General features: G+C 42.1%; 1 protein-coding gene across 1 annotated transcript in view; it reads right to left on the minus strand.

Annotated features, from left to right (window-relative positions):
* Window positions 1–214: 214 nt before the first annotated feature.
* The window catches only part of ACE2 (angiotensin converting enzyme 2), a 104892-nt gene continuing 81681 nt past the window's right edge, over window positions 215–23425 (minus strand). The window contains exons 12-18 of the mRNA XM_082248483.1: window positions 22631–22753; window positions 22343–22521; window positions 19768–19826; window positions 13565–13665; window positions 4679–4795; window positions 3190–3384; window positions 215–556 (exon numbers count right to left, since the gene is read on the minus strand). Of these exons, the coding sequence (XP_082104609.1) occupies window positions 388–556; window positions 3190–3384; window positions 4679–4795; window positions 13565–13665; window positions 19768–19826; window positions 22343–22521; window positions 22631–22753 (943 nt within the window). The 3' untranslated portion in view covers window positions 215–387. The remainder of the gene's footprint in view (window positions 557–3189; window positions 3385–4678; window positions 4796–13564; window positions 13666–19767; window positions 19827–22342; window positions 22522–22630; window positions 22754–23425) is intronic.

A 23425-nucleotide genomic window follows, 5' to 3' on the forward strand; every position in this document is an offset into this window, starting at 1 on the left:
ATTTACTGAGCAACAGATTTAAGGCAAATCCCATAAAGCGTCTAGTTGAAGAACAGTATTTACCTCCAAGGCACCAGTTAGCTCATCTATTTCTTTTTTGTTGCAGCAGGTTGAAAGATGAAAGAGAAAAGTTAATTGGTTGCTAGGAAAAATACAGATGGTTCTATATGCTGTGATGCTTATTACTTAATACTATAAGTGCATAGGTGATGGACGAAGGGAAACGTCAGTCACAACGTGCCTCTTGGTATTGTTCAGTTCTTTTGACTTGGGAAACACTCCAGTTTAAGTTCTCATTTAGGACATTTTCAGTTCTTAGTTCCTAATGTAAAGATGATGATAACTCACAGCCGTAATATATGAACAACTTCCAGGATTCTGCATAGCTTAAAAAGCTGTTTGTGGCTCTTCTACATCTTCATAGGCTTTATTTTGATTCCCAACATCTTCATAATGGTTGACTGGAATCGAAGCATCTTTCTCCAATGTTGTTGCCACTAGAATTTCAGAAACTCTGTCTTGGTCGTCAGACTCTTCTTTCTTAGGTTTTTTTTGCCTTCAGATAAAAAAATATATCAGCAGAGAATAGCAAAACTTAACGTAAATGAAAAGTAAATAAAAGTATAATCAATAGTTTGCAAAGTATTTGAGGGAATGGTTACAGAGTCTATACAGAAACGTGTCTGTAATAAAGGTAGCATAAAGCCTGGTACACACTATCAGATTTTTTCTTTTCAACCCAGCGGGGTTGAAGGAAAAAAAACTGTCAGCTCCAGTCGAAGCCGCTGTACTAATGATCCACTGTTAGTACAGCGATCTCCCCCGCTGAGCTGTTGTGTTATTACAAGGGCTCGGCCCCGCGTCACTCCGAACAGCGCTCACCGCCATTGTTAGAGAGCGCTGATCTGGAGTTGGTCGGTTGCTGGTTTTCAGCATGCTCGTCAGACAGAAGCTGGACAAACGGCTGAATGTTGGTCGTTTTTTTTTTTTAACTGGCTGATGTCAGGCGGCATTTGGCCCGCATGTATGGAGTTTAAGTGACAACCAGCATTGATTTATGAAAGACCGTTCTCGTCTGACCAACCTGTTATCATTTTATGAATCCAATGGTCATTGGCGCCCAGGGGCCTTTATAAGGAAGCCAGTCCTTGGCTGAAGTTGGTGATTGATCTTCAGCTTGTTACCTGTGTTCCTGTATTTCTTGCTCCTTTGATCCTTAGTTACCAACCTGCCTTTTTCCTGACCTGTCTCCTGGCTGCCTCTAGTCCTCAACCTCAGCTTGTCTTTTGGATACCCTCTGCCTGTTTCTCGTGTTTGATCTTGGCTTCCCACCTGACTTTGTCGGCTCTGTCACCCATCTGGCTTCTGATCCTGGCTTCTATTGACTATCTTGCTATCTCAGTGATTGCACAGACCTGTCACATCTCACAGGCACCATCTGCCTGCAGTCTCTGCTCAATACATCAGCAGTACCCTAGAGTCCTTCTGCTAGCAACTTCGCAGATGACCTGTGCTGCTTTCTGCCAAACTCCTCCTGTCTCACCTCCAGGGGAATCCGGAACTTAGCCGCAAGGGAAGCCCTCTCTCCATTGGCCTTCAGCATGAGGTACCTGATACCAGTGGACATAGCTTATCTAGATTTTTCTAAAGCATTTGATAGTGTACCTTGTTTAATCTATAAAACAAGGTCTGTGTGTACATGGATAGGAAACTGGTTACATGAATGGGACCAGAGAGTAGTGATACATGACTCTGAATAGTCTAAAGTTGTGAGTGGAGTGCCCTAGAGTTCAGTCTTGTGGCCAATGCTGTACTATGCGGTTATTAATTATATAGAAGCTGTAATTAAGAGCTGAATTTCAGTGTTTTGCGGATGATACCAAATTATGAAGATACCAAAGAGGAGGACTGTAAAATAGGGGGTTGGGCAAGTATGGTGCAAAAAAATACACATGCAAATTACACATTAGAAGGGGCTCTCCAAGGAGAACCAGTAATGGAAAAAGTAATGGGTTGCTTGTAGATCGCAGACTTAGTAATTGCACAGCCACACCAAGCAAAGTTAGCAAAATACTGTCAAGCATTACAAAAGTTTATCCCCTCGCCTTCAAGAAAAACCAAATTCCGTTAGGAGGTTGGGAGACTGGCTCACTGCTTCATTCAGAAGTCTGCACAGGCATCCCTTGCAATTGGAGTTTCACTTTTGGTGACATTTTCTTGGGTTTATCACTTCTAAAGAAAAGCAGACTCTTTACAACTCTGAAACAGCATCAGGTGTAAATAATAAAGTTTGACCCTCCCATTCTTAAATCAGTTTAAGAATTTGAAAAAAAATTGCTAAAATCCTTTTACTAGTTCACCTAGTAAGGATTTTCTTTTCAGAAAAACTGGAGTTGCATTTCAAGTAACTGATCCATCAGAAAATTTGCAGCCACATTCATGCAGGGGACCCCATCATACTAATGCATTCACGCATTCATGTGCATGTTTACGTGTGTTATAATGCACATTGCTGTGCAGCATCACAGCATGATGTGTATGTGAATTTCATTGTGTAATATAAAATGCGGCTCAGATTGATCCAGTGTCAATGAAGTGTGTTAGATTGCGTGGCCTCAGCCAGCACTGTCTCAGCCATGCCCCCTGATGTTTCACCCCGCCCACCAGGTACACATTTCATGGCTATTCATTTTGAATAACATGCCAGGGCTCATGCACAAATAAAACAAATGCTCCTAGCCATCAGTGCAACACATATTTAATAAGGGATACATTTGTTGGCTTGGATTGCGCTGCAAAAAAAAAAAAAAAGGCAGGTGTATTTTTTGTATAGCGTATGCATGTTGAAAATTAATGGGCAATACAATGAAATACATGCTGTAAATGAACGCATACATAAGCAGGGGCTCTCAGTGATTAACTAGGTGCAGCCGATTCTTTTTTTCATTTTTTTTTTGTTTCAGGAAAACTTTTTAACTGTGGACACCTAGGAAATTACAGTGTTTGCAAATCTTTGTTCGATCCGCACATGCTTGTGATGCTGGAACTGAATTCAGTGCACATTCATTACCATAGCTCACCTAATAACACGATAAATGTCAGTCTATGTTAAAAATTACAGCAAGTGTTGCTTTGAGGTAGCACAACAGTTTTGATGAATCTGGGGTTGTGAATGAATTAAGAACTTACTTCTTCTTATCTTTATAGCCAAGGAAAAGTAGGACAACCAAAGCTATAACTAGCAGTCCAGCCACAACACCAAACACTACCAGCCAGATTTCAAAGGATTTTTCAGTGGCTGGTGGCACTGTAGGGGGAATCCCCAGAAACTCAAGTGAGTAGTCATCTAGATAGAATGCACTGTTGATTCGACCTCTGGACAAGCTGCAATTGAAGTACAGTAAGATAATGAGTATCTTATGTAAAACATATAAGCATGACAGACAAACACCATAAAAAGCCTTTGACAGTAGAATGAAGCAAAACAGTTATTGACTACTTAAAGTTTTCAATTTTTATTGCTGTCTGTGTCCCCTTTAGGGAGATTCAGCCTGTTTACGGTTATACTGAAAGTGAAAGTAAAAGAAAATCCCAAATTATGGTTGACATCAGAACATTAATAGAGGGTAAACCATCCCATGGGGACACTAGTTCTGGTGGCACATCGGGATTCCCACACTTTGGAGGGAATTCCTCTCGCTTCCTGTTTTGGCTACCGGACAGGAAGTGAAGGGAAATCCCCCACTAGGACACAAGTAGCCAAAAAAAAACTGAAGAGGCTATAACTCTCCCTTACTCTATCCAAAATAAAAAAAATAAAAAGATTACACATAACGAGCCTTACTGTAATCAGTGTAGCCCCTCTAAGTGTGACAGTCACCCTCTGTTTTAGGATCTCTGACAGCTTCTGAGCAGAGCCCCGATGATTAAACTGATAATTGGAAAAAATTGCCATTTCTATATGTTGCACTGGCCATTGTGCTTTTAGATGTATAAAGTAGCAAACTAAGATTGATACCTTCACCTTGTTGCCAGCGGACCTTATCCCAGAACTGCTTAGATGTTTAGGGAAAATAATCCATGACTTCCCTACAGTTACATGGCAGTAGTTCTCCTACAATGAGGAAGTGCATGAGTGTACATATGCTTCAGAAGGGCAAACAGGGTTCTCCAGCACAAAAGTTTGCCTGGAGAAAGAGAACCTTGTAATTAATACATTTCAACTGAAGTCCCATGCCTTTTTTTCCCTTTATAGTCCTATATCAGTGATGGCGTGCCTTGGCACCCCAGATGTTTTGGAACTACATCTCCCATGATGCTCATGCACTCTGCAGTATAGTTGAGCATCATAGAAATGTAGTTCCAAAACACCTTGGGTTCGCCATCACTGTCCTATATCATATTATAGTTCCTAACTTATTTTGGAAATATCCTTCCACTCTGGTGCACTGTGCTGGCAGCAAAGAGTAATGGCCACACTACTCATTACAAAGTGTCCTCACACAGAATTGTATTGCAGAGGAAGAGCAAGGATGTGTCTGAGCAGCTTAATACAGAGTGTACCAGATCTATTTTGGTGCATATTGGACAGCTATTTTAAGCCACACTGTGCAACTGCTATAGCGGGAAGGTGAAGGTAGGACTAGGAACATTGATTCATTAGTAAAAATGGCTTTACCGAACAGCAGCTTCAACGTCTGATAATGGCACTATATCTCCAAGTTTACCCGGCATTGTTACGTAGAAGAAGAATGAGATTCTTTTAGTTTCATTGAAAATGTGTACATCTTCATTTCTGCAAGAGGAAAAAATATATATGAGATGCATAGTGAATAACTGACATTCTAGATAAAAAGTTACCTTTTATTTATTTACCTATTCATTTTCTTCATAATCCAAACTAATCCAAACGGTGTTTGAGGTACTGCTTAAATTTAATACAAAAAGTTTTCCTAAACATCTTGCAGGAATGGCTAGATAAAAAATAATGGAAGGTTTGAAATGTTTACTTTTCCCGGCATTTCGTCAAATGATTTCTGCTGAAGAGAGGAGTTTGGTAGTCTGAACACTAGAATCCTCCACTTCAGAAGAGATCAGATGACTAAATGCCTAGGCTTTTGGTCACATAAAAATCATTGGAGTAGGCCTGGTGCAGCATTATTTCTCCAGGAGAGCATCATTTCAGTTACTCTTTGTCTATCCTAGTAAGCCTATTACCGTATATACTTGAGTATAAGCCGACCCGAATATAAGTCGAGGCCCCTAATTTTACCACAAAAAAGTGGGAAAATGTATTGACTCGAGTATAAGCCTAGGGTGGGAAATGCAGCAGCTACCGGACCCAACTGGACCACCGCGAGACACAAAACAGGGGCTGTGGGCATGGTACAGGAGATGATTCAGGTATGGTACAGGAGATGACACAGGTCATGGTACAGGCATGGCACAGGTCATGGTACAGGCATGGCACAGGTCATGGCACAGGAGATGGTACAGGCATGGCACAGGAGATAGTATAGGCATTGCACAGGTAATGGTATAGGCATGGCACAGGTCATGGTACAGGCATGGTACAGGTGATGGTATAGCCATGCCACAGGTCATAGTAAAGGCATGGCACAGGTCATGGTATAGGAGATGATATAGGCATGGCACAGGTGATTGTATAGGCATGGCACAGGTCATGGTATAGGCATGGCACAGTAGGTACAGGCAAGGCACAGTAGGAACAGGCATGGCACAGGAGATGCAGTGCCAGCAGTAGATAGAGGACAGTCCTCCTAGCAGTAATGGCTAATAGTAAACAGTCCAATGGCCAAGTCTTTGGGCATCTGGTTACTCTGCGCCAGTGTGAAAATATCGGTACCCAGTGCAGCACCCAGCACACAATCTCAGGGGTCAACTTAAAGGGTAAGTTCACCTTTACAGAAAATCCGTAAGGTGAACTTACACTGGACCCCCTTCCTCTCCTCCTGGTCCCGCTGACCTGGAGTCCCATGATAACCCGCTGTGAGACATTGTGTTTCCGCTTTACTGGTCCAGGGATTTGAAATCTCCGTGGCTTAATCTTCTAAGCGTACCTCTCTGCATGTACAGATAGGAGGCATTCTAATTGGTCAGCGCCATCACATGACCAACCAGAAGCCACCTCGCCCTCCCTGTCAGCCCTGGAGAAGAGGAGAGAAAGCCGCAGGGATTTCAAATCCTCAGACTCGTAAAACGCTGACCTGATGTCTCCCAGCGGGTGATCGTGGGACTCCAGGTCAGCAGGACCAGGGGGGGGGGGGGGGGCGAAGGGGAAGGTTTTCCAGTGTAAGTTCACCTTACAGATTTTCTGTAAAGGTGAACTTACAATTTAAGATCACTACTCACACAGCCCCAGGGCAGCTGCCTCTTCCCAGCTTCCTCCAGACACAACCCACTGGGTGGGATGGACCCTCTCAAGACCGGATCCCTTGTGGTGTGGTTCTGTAGCCAGTTCTGTTCAAATTTAATTTGGGCCTTTGGTCCTGGTACCTCTAGGATCTCAGACTATATCTATATTCCAGTCCCCTTCCGGACACTTCCCCTCCAGGGATTGGCCATAACCTGATAAATATTCAGGCTGCTTGATTTCAATCTCCTGCCCTAAGCTCTGGAAGATCCATTCCAAAGAAACTTTCACAATTCTATGGGTGTGAGCCCACAGGCAAGCAGGTGACATGGGATCCCCAGGGTGTGAAATCTAAAGGCCAGCTGGTTTTCTGCCAGGGACCATCATATAAGGGGGGGGCACACAGAGCGGCGCTCGGTAGTCACGGGAGTTTGGACTTGGCTGCGTGCTGACCCCAGGTCACGACCCCCAGGTTCACCCTGCTCATGGGGAAAGTTCCCAAAGACAAAGTGCAGGCACTGATGGATGGGTGGAGCAAACAGAGAGCTGGATAACGAGCCAAAGTCTGGGCAGGCAGTAGACAAACCTAATCAGGCGGTACATCAATCCACGAGAAGTCAGATAGGAAAGATAGCACGGAAGGGGCTCAGGAACAAGTGTTGCTCAAGCAACCAAAAACTGGTCTGAGTGGGATTTAAATAGGAAGACACATTGGGAGGCTGGACAGGAAGTAGCAGGAAGGTATATTAACTACCAGGTGAAGCGGGTGACACCCATAGCTGCTAAGTCAGTGCAGCAAGAGCAGAGCACAAGCTTGTGGAACCACAGGTGCCAGCAGACCTACAGCAGAAAAAGGCAAACAGTAAGACACAGATCAGCTCTGCATGTCTAGGGGCTGGCTTGGAGGGAAATTTCCGATGAAAATTGGTCACCAAGTGTGGGGCTGAGACATCTGCAGTAGGAATCCAACACCTGTGCTCCGGGCCATAGCCCTTCCAATCAATAAGATAGAGTAACTTCCCTTCGGGAGTATTTGGATTCCAATATTTCTTTAATCCCTCTCAGGTGAGAAGAAGGGCAAGAGAAGCGATTGAGGATCTGTAGCCTGAGCAGGAAGACATGGAAGGCATTGGGGATCCTGAGATAAGAGGGCAGGCAGGGCTTGAAAGCAACTGGATTGATCTGATGGAGAATTGGAAAGGGACCAATAAAGCGAGGGGCAAATTTAATTGGGGGCACCTGGAGTCAGATGTACTTGGTAGAGCGCCAAACTCTATCGCCAGATAGGAACTTAGGACCAAGATGACGATGACGATCTGCTGCCGTTTTATGCCTGGAAGCAGCCAGATGAAGATTCTTAGAAACTTCTTTCCAGATGGAGTTGAAGGCCCTTTGAGTTTCAGCTGATGCTGGTACGAGAGAAGAAATTGGAACAGAAAAGGGAACGGACGGATGCTGCCCGTAAACAGTGAAGAAGGGCATTGGAGTGGTAGTTTAAGGCAAACTCTGCCCAAGGCAAAAGGTCCACCCAGTCATCTTGGTAGGCTGAGATGAAGGCACTGAGATAATGTTCTACATTTTGATTGACACGTTCTGTTTGCCCATTGGTCTGGGGATGAAGGGCAGAGGAAAAATCCAATTTAATCCCAAAGGAGCTGGCCAATGCTCTCCAAAACCAAGCTGTAAATTAACCACTTTAATACCGGGCACTTTTCCCCCTTCCTGCCCAGGCCAATTTATAGCTTTTAGCGCTGTTGCATTTTGAATGACAATTGCGCGGTCATGCAACACTGTACCTAAACCAAATGTATGTCATTTTTTTCCCCCACAGAGCTTTCTTTTGGTGGTATTTGATCACCGTAAGGCTTTTTCTTTTTTGCTATATTTTTTGTTTATGTTATAAAATTTTGTAAATAGATACGTTTTTTCCTGCACTGATGAGGCCGCACTGACAGGCACTGATGAGGAGGCACTGATGGGGTGGCACTGATGGGGTGGCACTAAAATGCGGCACTGATAGGCGGCACTGATATGCAGCACTGATGGGCACTGATATGTGGCACTGATAGGTACCACTGATAAGCAGCATTGGTGGGCACTGATAGGCGGCACTGATGGGCACTGATAGGTGGCACTGATGGGCACTGATAGGTGGCACTGATAGACAGCACTGGCCGCCACTGATGGGCAGCACTGATGGGCACTGATAGGTGGCACTGGTGGGCAATAATGTGCACTGGTGGGCGGCACTGATAGATGGCAATGATGGGCACTGGTGGGCAGCACTGATGGGGAGGGAACTGGCGGGCTGCACTGATGGGGAGGGCACTGGCGGGCTCCCTGAGCCCTCATTGCCATCCCTGGTGGCCATGGTGGGCAACCCTGGGGTCATGGGTGGGCATCCCTGGGGGCATGGGTGGGCATCTCTGTTGGCTCTAGTGGCAACCCCCCCCCCCCCGAGAGTCTGAACTGATAATCAATGCTCTAAATACCAGTGCAGACCCCCCCCCCCGTCAGGAGAGCCGCAGATCGGCTCTTCTCTACTCGTAAAACATAAAACAGCCTTGAATAAAATAATCATCGTCTTAAAAAGACGTCTCCCGATGCCGATCCCCCCCCCTTGATGACGCAGTTGCCTGCGAAACATGTAGGCGGAGCTTCAGCACGATTCGATGTCACAAGCTGGAAGTGCTTTACTGCTACAGTGGTTTTATTGATTCAAGGCTGTTTTATGATGATGTATCTGGTGAGTGCATTTTACTTTCAATAAACATACACCTGTGAAAACGTACTTCACCATGGTCTTCCCCCTGTTTTTTAACTTTTGGGAGTGATTGTGCCTAGCTACTTCTACTTTGGGATCCGACATTTGAATTGGGAGCACCTATTGGAAGGCTTTCAGGGTCGATTATCAAGCTTTATAACAACAAGCGTTGTGTGACCATTGTGAGAGCGGTGGTCATACCCATCTGGTAAGAGGCCAGCAGGCTACTTTGTGTGTGGTGGAGGTCTTCACTGTCCCTGTTATTTCATAGACGGATTGTCACACGTTAAGAGTGTTGTCGGTGGACTATACAACTCATTTCGACAGCTTGAAGTGGACTTTCATGTATTCATTTACACCATATGTTATTCTATGAGCGCTGCATTTTTTGTCTATAGTCTCTGTGAGGAGGAAGGCGATCAGCTGACTTTTTGCAAAAAACATCACGGAAGGACTGGTATTGGGAAGGCAAAATGGGAGCTGTGGAGGTTTCAGCCAGAGGGACGGAAAGAGGCGGTAGTACCTTGGACACACATCATTCATGACACTGAGGCCACAAAGCCAATACTTGTCCAGAGTTCAAATCCAGATGCGGTGAGTTTTTCTGCAACCATGGGAGGCCCAGAATGATGGGACTGGAGGATTTAGGCAGAATTAGGAAAGAAGTTTCCTTACCATGCAAAACCCCAATATGTAACGCAATAGGAGGGGTTTGAAACCAAATGGGGCCAATTGGCAAGAAGGAGCCATCTACTGCGGTCACGGAGCGGGGTATAGTCAGGGCAACTAAGGGAATGCCCAACTCGGAGGCCAAGAATTGCTCAATGAAGTTTCCAGCTGCTTCAGATTCTGCATATGCAGAGAGTTGATAAGCATTTTGAGCCCAATGGATAGACACGGGTAGGGTGAAATGAGGGAAGCTGATAGAATTAGGGGATCGGTCTAGATCAGCTCCCTCAGAGTGACCTAGACCCTGGAGTTTCCCGGACGAGCTGGACAGGAGTTCAAAAAATGTCCTTTTACGCCACAGTAGAGCTAAAAGGCACACAGGTGAGATATCAGGTGCATTTTAGTCCTCTGATGTCTTATTAAAGAGAACCTGTCACCAAGAATATATCACATAGAGGACTGTTTTAGTAGAAAGAAAATATAAAAAAGTGTAACATTTTTAAGTTACACCCAAGCACTTAAACTCCCCACCAAACACTTTTTGAGCCCCCCACATACGCGCACATACAAATGAATGTAAATGCATGTGTTGGAGGACACCTACACAAGAAAACATGTCACATATTTCCATGCACATCAGAGTGAGAGCAATATATTTAGGCCCATTATTCATGGTTAACTCTAAACTGATGACCTATAGGGACTAATCTTTGCCTATAGAAAATATTGGGCACCAAATTTTGTCTCTGTTTCATGGGCACAAGCAATTTTAAGGCTCAACAATTGGATATCTTTTCACTTCCTGCAGCTTCTTCCTTTATATTTTATTAAAATAAATTGAGTAAAGTATTGCGTTTATGTGCCTTAAAACTAGCTCTAGTGTATTTTTTATCCAAAGATTATAAAAAAAAACACTAGAGCTAGTAAAAAAATTGGAATTATTACTGTTCTATTCTCTAGGAAATATATAAAGTTTTGGGGTCCTTTCATAATCATTAGGCCTAAAATTATTTTTTAAAAACGTGTACAAAAAATATGCAAAAAAATTAGCATTTATTTTTTATTTTTTTTGTTAGGGACCTGTAAAGCATTGCCCCCATGATCAGCAGATTGTGGGTATAATGCCACAGTCCTGCAGACTGTCTGTGTAGCTGTCTACTCATACCTCCATAGAATTACAAGCCGACAGGGCTGTTGGGACTTGCAATTTTCTCATTCACAGAACACTGTGAATGGATGATGGACATTGACTATTTATCGAAGCATGCCTGGCCACCATAAATTTACTAGAATTAGACTCATAACTAGAGCAGAGCAGATCATGTTGCTTTTCATTAAGAAAATGATTTCTGACAGTTTTCTGTGTATTTATTTCTAAATTATTTTTATTAGTAGTATTTTAGTATTTATTAGTATTTTGTATTTTTAGTAGTTTTTTGTATTATTATTATTATTATTATTATTATTATAATTATTAAACACTTTCCGAACAGCCACCGCAGTTATATGGCAGCAGGTTCCCACGAATTGCCGTACCTGTACAGGGGGAGCGATGGGCACGCGTGCGCCTGCGCTGACTTGCCCAATTGCCGCCGGGCCCCCGCGATTGCTCGCTGGGAGGAGAGAACGGCAGTCTGCTGTTGTAAACATAGCAAACCGTTGTTCTCTCTGCTATTAACACAGAGCCCCTGTATTCCTGCTATTTAGAAACACAGGTCTCTGTGTTAATATTACAAGCCCCCCCCCACAGTTAGAAAACACCCCCTAGGCTAACACTTAACCCTTTGATCGCCCCTGGGTTAACCCCTTCCCTGCGAGTGTCATTATTACAGTATTTTTGATTACTGTAGTAATGTCTCTGGTCCCCCAAAAGTGTCAAAAATGTCAGTTAAGGGTCCGATCTGTCCGCCGCAATGTCGCAATCCTGCTAAAAATCGCAGATTGCCACCATCACTAGTAAAAAAAAAAATAAACAAAAATGACATAAATCTTTCCCCTAGTTTGTAGACCTAATAACTTTTGCGCAAACCAATCAAAATACGCTTATTGGAATTTTTTTTTACCAAAAATATGTAGCAGAATACAAATTGGTCTAAAACTATGAAAAAATTTGACTTTTACATTTTTTTTTTTTATTGGGAATGTTACATAGCAGAAAGTAAAAAATATTGTTTGTTTGTTTTTTTTTTTTTTTTCAAAATTTCTGCTCTTTTTTTTCTTTATAGCACAAAAAATAAAAATTGCACAGGTGACCAAATACCACCAAAGGAAAGCTCTATTTGTGGGGAAAAAAAGGACATCAATTTTATTTGGGTACAGCATTGTACATCTGCGCAATTGTCCGATAAAATAACGCAGTGCCGAATCGCAGAAAATGGCTTGGTCCATAAGGGGGAAAATCTTCCGGTCCAGAAGTGGTTAATATAAGCTTAAGGTCTCATGCACACTGGAAGTTATGAAAACCCCAGTCGAAAGCTGTTTTTTCCAGCAGTCGTTTTTTTTTAGCTTTTTTTAGCAAAACTATACTCCCCCAAATCTTATGACTCAAAAACACTGATAAACGCCAAATAGCTGCATTTTTTGGCGTGTTTATGCTTTTTTCAGTTTTTATCAGAGTTAGAGCATTTTTACAGCTGGAAAAATCCTCTCAAAACCTACTAGTTCTGGGTTTTTTTTCCAGCCAGAAGACACCCCTGCCAAAAACTGCTGATAACAGCCTATGTGTGCATAGACACATAGGATAACATGTTGGGGAGTTTACTGGCTGTAGAAAAAAAAAGCCTGACGCCAAAAACAGCAGCTGTAAAAACATCCAGTGTGCATGAGGCCTTAGAATATAATATAAAACAAAGAACAAGTACACTTCACATTGTACTGACTTTAAAATAAACTGTGCTCCACTTCATAAATGCAGTTAAGCCGGGTTTTTCTCATCAATCAACGTAATATAACGATTTAGGATAAACCTGGGCCCAGAAGAGGTTGCAGAAAAACCTAACGTAGAACTATAGGCAAAACTTTTTTCCATTTTGCATAGGGTAAGGGAGGGTTATAACCCCTGTCATTATTTTTTTTACCATCTGTGTCCCATTGGGGAGATTTATCTTCATTTCCTGTCCCATAGCCAAACAGGAAGTTAGAGGAAATGCCTACAAATTAAAGGAATTCATTGTAGACCCCAATATCACCAGAACTAGTGTCCCTGTTGGAAGATTTCCCCTCTATTACTTTTTTGGGGACAACCCAAATTTTCTGATGTTCTTATACTTTCACTTTCAATATTAATGGTAAGCAGGACAAATAGAGAGGGAAAATCTCCTTAGTGGGGAAACAGACAGCAATAAAAACTGACAGGTGTTCTAAACCCTCTCCACTCCATCCAAAACTATAAAAAAAAGTTTTGCATTTAATCCCATGATGACGGCCAAAAGAATACAACTTGAATCGCAACTTTGCACTCTCCAACACAATATCTGAAGATAAATTCACATTTTCTGTGTATTTAAGACAATTGCATCTTGGGCAACATTCGCTTTGCAAACATGCATAATATTTTTGTCATTGAACTTGTTGTCAATTTTCCACTAAAAACCTAAGCAAAAATAAGAAGTGTGTAGGGACCATGTTCTATATTTGCAATGTACAATATCTGAGCAGCGGAAGAGGAAATCTATGAACTGTGAATCTTATGGTAAATCTACCCTATAATTTGTCTCACTAGTCCTGGTTTGAATTGCTGTGCTCTGTCAGGTACTTACGAAAATACTTGCTTCTCTTGCTTCTCTGAATCAAAATATTTGGACATGGCATATGCAATAGTAGATTTGAACAAATTCAATTCACTGTTGTCCCACGTATACTGTTAATATACAAAATATTTGATGTTAGAAATATCAGTAAATAAACACACACACACACACACACACACATATATATATATATATATATATATATATACACAGTATCTAACAAACCCCTCACATTTTTGTAAGTATTTTATTATATCTTTTCATGTGACTACACTGAAGAAACGACACTTTGCTATAGTGAGTAGTGAGTAAGTAGTGAGTGTACAGCTTGTATAACAGTGTACATTTGCTGTCCCCTCAAAATAACTCAACACACAGCCATTAATGTCTAGACCGCTGGCAACAAAAGTGAGTAAAAACTTAAGTGAACATGTCCAAATTGGGCCCAAAGTGTCGATATTTTGTGTGGCCACCATTATTTTCCAGCACTGCCTTATCCTCTTGGGCATGGAGTTCACCAGAACTTCACAGGTTGCCACTGGAGTTCTCTTCCACTCCTCCATGACAACATCACAGAGCTGGTGGATGTTAGAGACCTTGCGCTCCTCCACCTTCCGTTCCAAGATGCCCCACAGATGCTCAATAGGGTTTAGGTCTGGAGACATGCTTGGCCAGTCCGTCATGTTTACCCTCAGCTTCTTTAGCTAGATGGTTCCAGTAATCCATGTCCTTAGTCTGATTGTCTTCAGCAAACTGTTTGCAGGCTTTCTTGTGCATCATCTTTAGAAGAGGCTTCCTTCTGGGATGACAGCCATGCAGACCAATTTGATGCAGTGTGCGGTGTATGGTCTGACCACTGACAGGCTGACAAGCCACCTCTTCAATCACTGCAGCAATGCTGGCAGCACTCATGCATCTATTTCCCAAACACAACCTCTGGATATGACGCTGAGCATGTGCACTCAACTTCTTTGGTCGACCATGGCGAGGCCTGTTCTGAGTGGCACCTGTCCTGTTAAACCGCTGTATGGTCTTGGCCACCGCACTGCAACTTAATTTCAGGGTCTTGTCAATCTTCTTCTAGTCTAGGCCATTTTTATATAGAGCAACAATTCTTTTTTTTTCAGATCCTTAAAGAGTTCTTTACCATGAGGTGCCATGTTGATCTTCCAGTGACCAGTATGAGAGAGTGAGAACAATAGCACCAAATTTAACACACCTGTGCCCCATTCACACCTGAGACCTTGTAACACTAATGAGTCACATGACACCGTGGAGGGAAAATAGCTAATTGGGCCCAATTTGGGCATTTTCACTTAGGGGTGTACTCACTTTTGTTGCCAGCGGTTTAGACATTAATGGCTGTGTGTTGAGTTATTTTGAGGGGACAGCAAATTTACACTGTTATACAAGCTGTACACTCACTACTTTACATTGTAGCAAAGTGTCATTTCTTCAGTATTGTTACATGAAAAGATATAATAAACCATTTACAAAAATGTGAGGGGTGTACTCATTTCTGTGAGATACTGTGTTTATATATATATATATATATATATATATATATATATATATATTGATAAAAAGAAAAAGGTGCGCAAGCAAAACTCCAACCTAGGTGGAGTGAAATGAATGAAAAGAGAAGTGTAGGTGCGCTTGATAAATCCTAAGTACTCGCTTTGTAGGTAGTGAGAACCTAGTGTATACTATATTAAGTATTTACACAATATTGCAACACAGGTGATACAAAAAAATGTAACATAAGTATAAGCCCCCGTTCACACTGGGGCGACCTGTGAGGCGACCTGGTCGCCTCACAGGTCGCCGCAGGTCGCCTCCCATAGGGAAGCTGCGGACCCGTTCTGATAGGAGTGACACAAGTCGCTCCGACTCAGAAAAAGGGTCCGGAGCTTCTTTGGGGCGACCAGGAGGCGACCGCCATAGACTTCAATGTTACGAAGTCCGTGGCGGCCGCTCCGAGGTAGCGGCGCGCTGCTCGCACCGCGACCTCGGAGGTCGCGGTGCGAAGTAGCGTCGCCCCAGTGTGAATGGGGGCTAACATGTGAGAATCAAAACATATTCTCTGTGAAAAAAAACAAGTCCTAAATAAAGTCCAGAAACTTGTGCAAGTAAGATTCTTGATTAACCAAGGTGCAGAATGGAGAACACTAATCCACCACAGAACCACATGTGGAAGAGGAAAAGGGTACCCTTACCGACTGGCAAATAAACATGCACTTTGAAATGGAATGATAACTCGTTGAACACAAGAAAAATGATCTTCCAACTGACCAATCCTTCACCACATGAAAAAGTAAGTATGGACTCTAAGTATGATATATGATCAAAGAAAGGATTTGGGAGTAGATATCTGGATTCCCTGCTGTCCAACGTGGGTGTTCCTTAAGCAATCTTGCCCTTGTTCCTTATCAATAGGAAAGCTCAATTTCTCTGTATGGTCACCTCCAAAGATAGCCACAAAATAGCATCCTGCTTTGGTTCCAAGACAAATGGAGCCGCCTGGAGAAGTTGTAGGGAACTGAAAGAACGGTCTTTTAGATATCCACTCCCACCGGCGCAGATATCCACTCCAATTGAAATGGAATGATAACCCGTTGAACACAAGAAAAATGATCTTCCAACTGACCAATCCTTCACCACATGAAAAAGTAAGTATGGACTCTTACCGGATGACAAATGATATATGATCAAAGAAAGGATTTGGGAGTGGATATCTGTGCCGGTGGGAGTGGATATCTGAAAGACCGTTCTTTCAGTTGCCTACAACTTCTCCGGCACATCTCCGGCCGGGGGGGGGGGGGGGGCGCGCTGTGCTGCGATCCGGCTCCAGCTGTCTTGGAAACAAAGCAGGATGCTATTTTGTGGCTATCTTTGGAGGTGACCATACAGAGAAATTGAGCTTTCCTATTGATAAGGAACAAGGGCAAGATTGCTTAAGGAACACCCACGTTGGGCAGCAGGGAATCCAGATATCCACTCCCAAATCCTTTCTTTGATCATATATAATTTGTCATCCGGTAAGAGTCCATACTTACTTTTTCATGTGGTGAAGGATTGGTCAGTTGGAAGATCATTTTTCTTGTGTAAAGATAAAGAGAGAGGGATGAGAGGATCCCACAGCAACCTGGGGTCTCAACAGTCTCTCACAAGGCAATGGGACTTTGGAGGCTAAGAGTGGGTTTAGATCCTGATGAAAATAAATACACCACTGATATAAAAAATATAATATTTATTTATAAAGACATAAAAAGAGATTCATATCACAAAAGCGTATAAACAAATGACAAATACTGCAAGTGCATAAGACAATACAGGTTAGGCCACTGGATCCCAAAAAGCCAATGACATTTTTCTTGTGTTCAACGGGTTATCATTCCATTTCAAGTGCATGTTTATTTGCCAGTCGGTAAGGGTACCCTTTTCCTCTTCCACATGTGGTTCTGTGGTGGATCAGTGTTCTCCATTCTGCACCTTGGTTAATCAACACTTTATATATCAAGAATCTTACTTGCACAAGTTTCTGGACTTTATTTAGGACTTGTTTTTTTTCACAGGGAATATGTTTTGATTCTCACATGTTAGCCTCGGTTCACACTAGGGCGACCTGTGAGGCGACCTGGTCGCCTCACAAGTCGCCGCAGGTTGCCTCCCATAGGGAAGCTGCGGACCCGTTCTAATAGGAGCGACACAAGTCGCTCCGACCTAGAAAAAGGGTCCGGAGCTTCTTTGGGGCGACCAGGAGGCGACCGCCATAGACTTCAATGTTATGAAGTCCGTGGCGGCCGCTCCGAGGTCGCGGCGCACTGCTCGCACCGCGATCTCGGAGGTCGCCCCGGGAAGTAGCGTCGCGGTAGTGTGAACCGGCGCTTATACTTATGTTACATTTTTTGTTGTTTTTTTATCACCTCTGTTGCAATATTGTGTAAATACTTAATATTGTACACTATAGGTTCTCATTACTACAAAGTGAGTACTTAGGATTTATCAAGCGCACCTACACTTCTCTTTATATATATATATATATATATATATATATATATATATATATATATATATATATATATACACTGTATACACACACACATATATATATATACACTGTATACACACACACATATATATATATATATATATATATATATATATATATATATTTTACACACATCCTTGTATACTGTATATATATATATATATATATATATGTGTGTGTATTTTTGTTTATATTGGGATGAAGAGAGAGGGAGACTCTATCCAATCTATCCAAAAGAGTCTGGACATAGTTTCAATGGGCACGTATGGCAAGCAGCCAAATATGACATCACAGGTTAGATTTTCCACAGTGTTAGGTGAAGCATGCATGATATTGGCACTGATGTCACTTGGCAGAGCTAGTGACAAGGGGCAGTAGAATCTTTTCTCTCCTCTCCTCTCCTCTCCTCTCCTCTCCTCTCTTGTGTATGTACTGTAAGCACTAACACTAGTAACCTTTTAAGATATCTGTAAGGAGGTATTTCTTCCAATTGACATCAAGGTAAGTGGCATTCTTCTCATAAACACTTATAGTAATGGAGCATTATACACTGACCACCAAAAATATGGAACATAATTTCCACTGCCCACCAATGGAACATTAAATTGTTTCTACTTATTACCAATATAAGGGGACACTACTAACTGACCATCAAAGTAAGGGGACATTTCTCAGCTAACCTCCAATGCTAAGGGGAGTCCTATACCATATTTATTTTTATTCCCCTAACTACCAATGTAAGGTGGCACTTCTCAGATAATCTTGATTGTAAAGAGGGCTCCTCTGCCATTGACCACCAATGTAAGGGAACACTTTTCCCCTGACCCTTTTAAAGGGGACATTTCTCCACTGACTACCAATATAAAGGGGTGCTTTATTTTTCTGGCCATTAGTATCACCTATTTCAGTTCATAATTGTTTCTAAAAATATTTGTATAGAAAGGAGTGTTAAAACCATTTCTGCTCTGGCCACTAAATACTCTAGCTATTCCCTTTGTCTTTAATGTATACAATGCCTAATTTACTAATCACTATAATTCACAGAGAGCTATAGATATATTAATTTTGTGGGGGGTTCCGGGAACTGAATGTTCTTCCATGGAAAATGGACGAGAAAGGCTGCATTAGACAAAACCAAAAACAAAACAACTAACCTGTTTATAGATTAGACCAAGCCAAAACAAAAATCTAAGACTGTGAACTCACACAAATGTATATGCATGTATATAGGTATTATAAAGGTGGATGTAAGCCTGATTCATAAAATTTGACCTAGGTACTGCTGCTTTGTTCTTATGTTATCTTCATGATAACTTCTGACAAGTTCTCCATCAACTGACATAAAACCAGGCTGATTTTTGTGTCAGAGTGGGTGCTATAAATAGATTAGCAGAGAGCTGGTTTATTCACAGCACATTCCTTCATTCCTCTGCCTATGTGGAGTGGGGGGTGTGTGCCTTTCCTCCAATCAGCTATCACACAGTGTATGCCAAGACTACACTCCCAGTGCTGAACAGGAAGAGAACAATTCTAACACGATGTGCACTTTCTAAAGAATATAGCAAGCTGGAGACAGCAGATATGCAAGTAAAACTTATGTAGGGAGATTTGTTTCATCTCTGGGTATCATCTGGGGCTGTTCACTGGGTATATGTGAGGGTTTACATCCACTTTAATTTAAACTTTACACTTCCATCTGTTGTGCTATGTCTTTTTCTTTTTATTTAAATGTAACCTGTTCTTCACCCATGCTAGGCAAAATAACAAGTTCGCTTTATGAGAGGCATCATAAGTGATCTTTACTCACCTTTTCTGCAATTCCCTGCTGCTGCCAGATCCCCCCTTAATTCCTGATACTTCCAAGTATGGGGGAACATATGACATTCACCCCACCACATAATGCAGCACATGATGCCTTACTAGCCAATCACCAAGCTTCCACTTTCATAAGCGCTAAACTATTACAGGAATTTTCTAATGGCAGATCGGAAAACGTTTTTGGTGCCTTCTATAAAGTTACCCTGCAAATTTGCCTAGTGCAGGTTCACTTTATGCCTTCATAATACATTTATTTGTAAATAGATGCAAGATAAATGGAAAATTAAGTTGACATTCTTCAGATATTTTTTAACTGATAAAACAAGATGAGCTCTACCCTTACCGCATTTCCTCCTAGTCCAGCTTTCAGACTAATCCTTACTTTGAGTGAATCCGCTGAAACTGGAAAGCACAGAAAACATTTAAATGTTAGTTTTGTATTTGTACTACCTTCACAAACAGTAGTATATATGGTAAACACATATACAAGAAAGAATAGCTTTCCATCCTGACAAGTGGACTATACATAGGACTAAACATCCATTATATTTCAGGATCCTGATGGAGATAGGTTTGTACCAACTCCTATGGCCTGTATAGTTCCATTTGGCAGTGTACATTATTTCACTGCATGCTTTAAACTTACTGATACTAATATGCTGATATGGTCAGCATATTTAAATTATGTATTCGCTTCTCCAGACCTTTCCTATGACTAAAAATTATGGAATATGCTCTGTTTCCAACCGTGGTTACCAGCTATGAAGTAATTATATGTACAGTAAAAATTAAAATGAAATTCTAACCTATGTTTCAGTTAGAATGGGCAAGAATTTTAATTTCTTTCAGGTTTTTATTTCTGTCAGAAACCCCCACTAAAATAGGGTTTTATTCTCACATCTCCCTGTCTCCTATCTTCTCTCCTTTTCAGTACTGCAGCCTTTAAAATACTCTTTTGCATTCAATATTTCTGATTCTGATTCAGATGCTTATATTCCCTGCCACCAGGTGTGTAATTCTTTTTTTCACTAGGGAAACTATGAAGAAAAATGCTTTGAGGGCTTGTGGGCATGATCAATAAAGTAGATGTTGCTTCATGGTTAATGGCTTTTAGTATGCTGCTTTTCCCCCTTTGCTTTGTTATGGTTTAGACAAAATAGGGTCTGAAGAGGCACTAAAGAGATTGCAGGAGTAAATTAAGCCTACTGTTTGTGTCAATAGCAGTCAATAGCCATGTCAGTGCCAGCGTTGATGCTCTGTAGCATGTGTCAGGGCTAGCAATAACCCACAACAAGATTCTGGCCCGACAATAACCCCCATTATTAGTCCAGGCCAACAATAACCCCCTCTAAGGGTCAAAGCCAATACTAATCTCCAGTGAGTATCAGGCCCTCCTCACAAGCACAAATCCTCCTTTCCTCCTCTGTGTCAAACAATGACTTATCTCTTTTCAACACAATCTCCCCCCCCCCCCAGCACAATTTCCCATCACACCATAACAATACACAATTCTTACACCAGGACAACCCCCCACATCTAAAAGAACAGATCTTCCTCTATCAGAAATGTCCTCTACCCGGTACATACCTCTCTTATGCAGGGCCATCTTACTGAATGGTCACGCTGGGCAGTTGCGACCCAGCCAGGCATTATTCCCAAATCCCGTGTGCATCCCGCCGCCAAACTTAGCAGGTGGCAAGCTCCTGTTGGCCCTGCACTACTGTCAGGCCACTTGGGCCATGGAGGAGGTGCCCACAACTGCAGGAATGCCTGTCTGCCTCCTAAGGAACAGGCGCACACAGGACAGTGGAGTCTGACTCCCGTCCGTGTGCGTGTTCACCGGACCCAGCCACCGAACTTGGGAGCTGTCATTAGCCTGGCACTGCTGTACCAATAAATATCGCCTTATCGATCATTTGCATTTTTATTCTCCTGGATGATTGTGTAGGCGGGGCCCCAGTGCACTGCATTGCCCGGGGCCCTTTAATGCTCTTAAGATGGCACTGCTCTTATGCAGACCTTGAATGCTCAGGTTCTGAGCGGCACCCTGTGCACAGTAAGGGGTTTTCCTCTGCTCTGATCCTCATTGTACCTAAATTTAGACAGGACCGCAGCATTGCAGGTATTTCTGTGTACTAGACCTGGTGTACATGTTGGCAGACTCTTTTGGGGGTGTTGCTTATCTACACTTCTGCCTGCTGCATTCCCCTGTCCCTGCTGAAGTTTAGGTCCCAGGAAGGAACCACAGCAGACAGCAGGAACCACAGATATTTGACTCTCCTAGAAGGGTTGAATGCTGAAGAACCTGGTAAAGTTTGCAGGACAGGAATAGACGGATGGTAGGAAAAAGGACAGCTAGAAAGGTAAGTACAATATCTCTCCTATTGTAGGGACACGCCATTGGGAATTATTTTCGGGATTCAGGTTCTATTTAAAACCGTCCATTGAAACAAAAAAAAAAAATAATTAATATTACTGTTAGGTGACCATTGCACAAGCAAGACAATAAGTTCATTTATATGAACAATAAGTCCCTAGATATTTAGGTGTTGATTTTTCAAAGTCAACATTTGCATAAACAAAAGTGCAGTTTTTTTTCAGATGCAGTTTCTTTCGTGCAAAAGGGAGTGTACTGGACTCCACAACCCATTCACATCTACAAGGTGCTAATATCTTTATGTAATCGGTGAAAGGAAAGGTTCAGTTTAAGATGTTAGGGGTAACTGTACAGCCATTTAGAGTATAAGCCGTATAATAAAATAGCATGAAGTGGTCTATGGTTTGAGAGCTTACAGAGAAACATGTCTCTGAAGGATGAAAACCACACTTGCGTCATTAGTAGAGCTCAGAAGCTACTAGACATACTGTATAAAGAAAGTTAGAGACTGTCATTAATAGTAAAGTAATATCCTGCTTACATGGGTCCCATTCTGTAGTCCACCCAGGTGTCCTCCCTTCAGCTTTGTTATTGATTTTTAGCCATTCATGTAAAGGTTGGAAGTAACTCAGTAAAGGTGCGGCATTCATCTTAAGCTCCCCTGTTATGCTCTCCAGGGCTTCAGTCCAAGGTTTTGAATTCCCAAGTTCTAACATAGACCTGCAGGAGTTTTTTGGAGTTAATACAATGGTAAGGAAAGGCTTAATATAAACCCCGTAATTTTCAAAACATAGTGAAAAAAGAAAAGAATCACTCATATTTCACTCACTTTAGTTTATTGCCTGCTGCTGTGGAGTTAGTGATGTCACAGGAATGAAGAGGACCAGTGTGACCGGCGGCCTTACAAAGAGCATCCTGGAACTGGAACTGGTAAATTGTTCTGGTATAATACCTGAATAAGAAGGAAATGTTCTTGTTACAAATCTAGGAGGTCAACAATGAAGTACATGTAAATAACAAAAAGTACAGTTACTTTGCAAAAATGTGTTCAGATAAATTGCTAGCATTTCCCCAAGATTCGTGAGCTGGGATTGATAGAGCGATGTTAACCATCTCTCTAAGCCAGGCTCTTAAATTCATTTATGAAAGATGGACAGGAAGACAGCAGGACCCAGCGTAAGTAATATTCATAAAATTTGTCTGTTCCGCTCTATTTTTAAATTTGGTTTTTACTATACACTAAATCCAGTGGGAACTGTTCCAATGTAGCAATCGGTCTAGAGCCTTACTCAACACTGAAGCTGAGTTCTCTACAGTGCACATCTGCCTCAATCAGAAGCAGTTAAAAAGTCTGCTGGACATTTAGCCTGTGCTTGGTCAAGAGGTTAGTTTGCTCATGTCCTGGATTAAGGTCTGTTTTATTTCTTTCTGACTGTTAATGCTTTGAGAATTGAACTGTTTGTAATCATTTGCCTTCTGATCATTTGCCATTTTTTTCTGCTATTGTGAGTTTTTACTCTGTCAGAGTGTCTTGAGCCTGGACTCTGTATTGGATTGCAGAGATGTGCATGACGAAATAAAATGTATTTTGTTTCATTTAGTTTAAGATTTATTTGTTAGGTTA

Source organism: Pelophylax lessonae, assembly GCF_965119305.1.
Source record: "Pelophylax lessonae genome assembly, chromosome: 2".
NCBI lineage: Eukaryota > Metazoa > Chordata > Amphibia > Anura > Ranidae > Pelophylax > Pelophylax lessonae.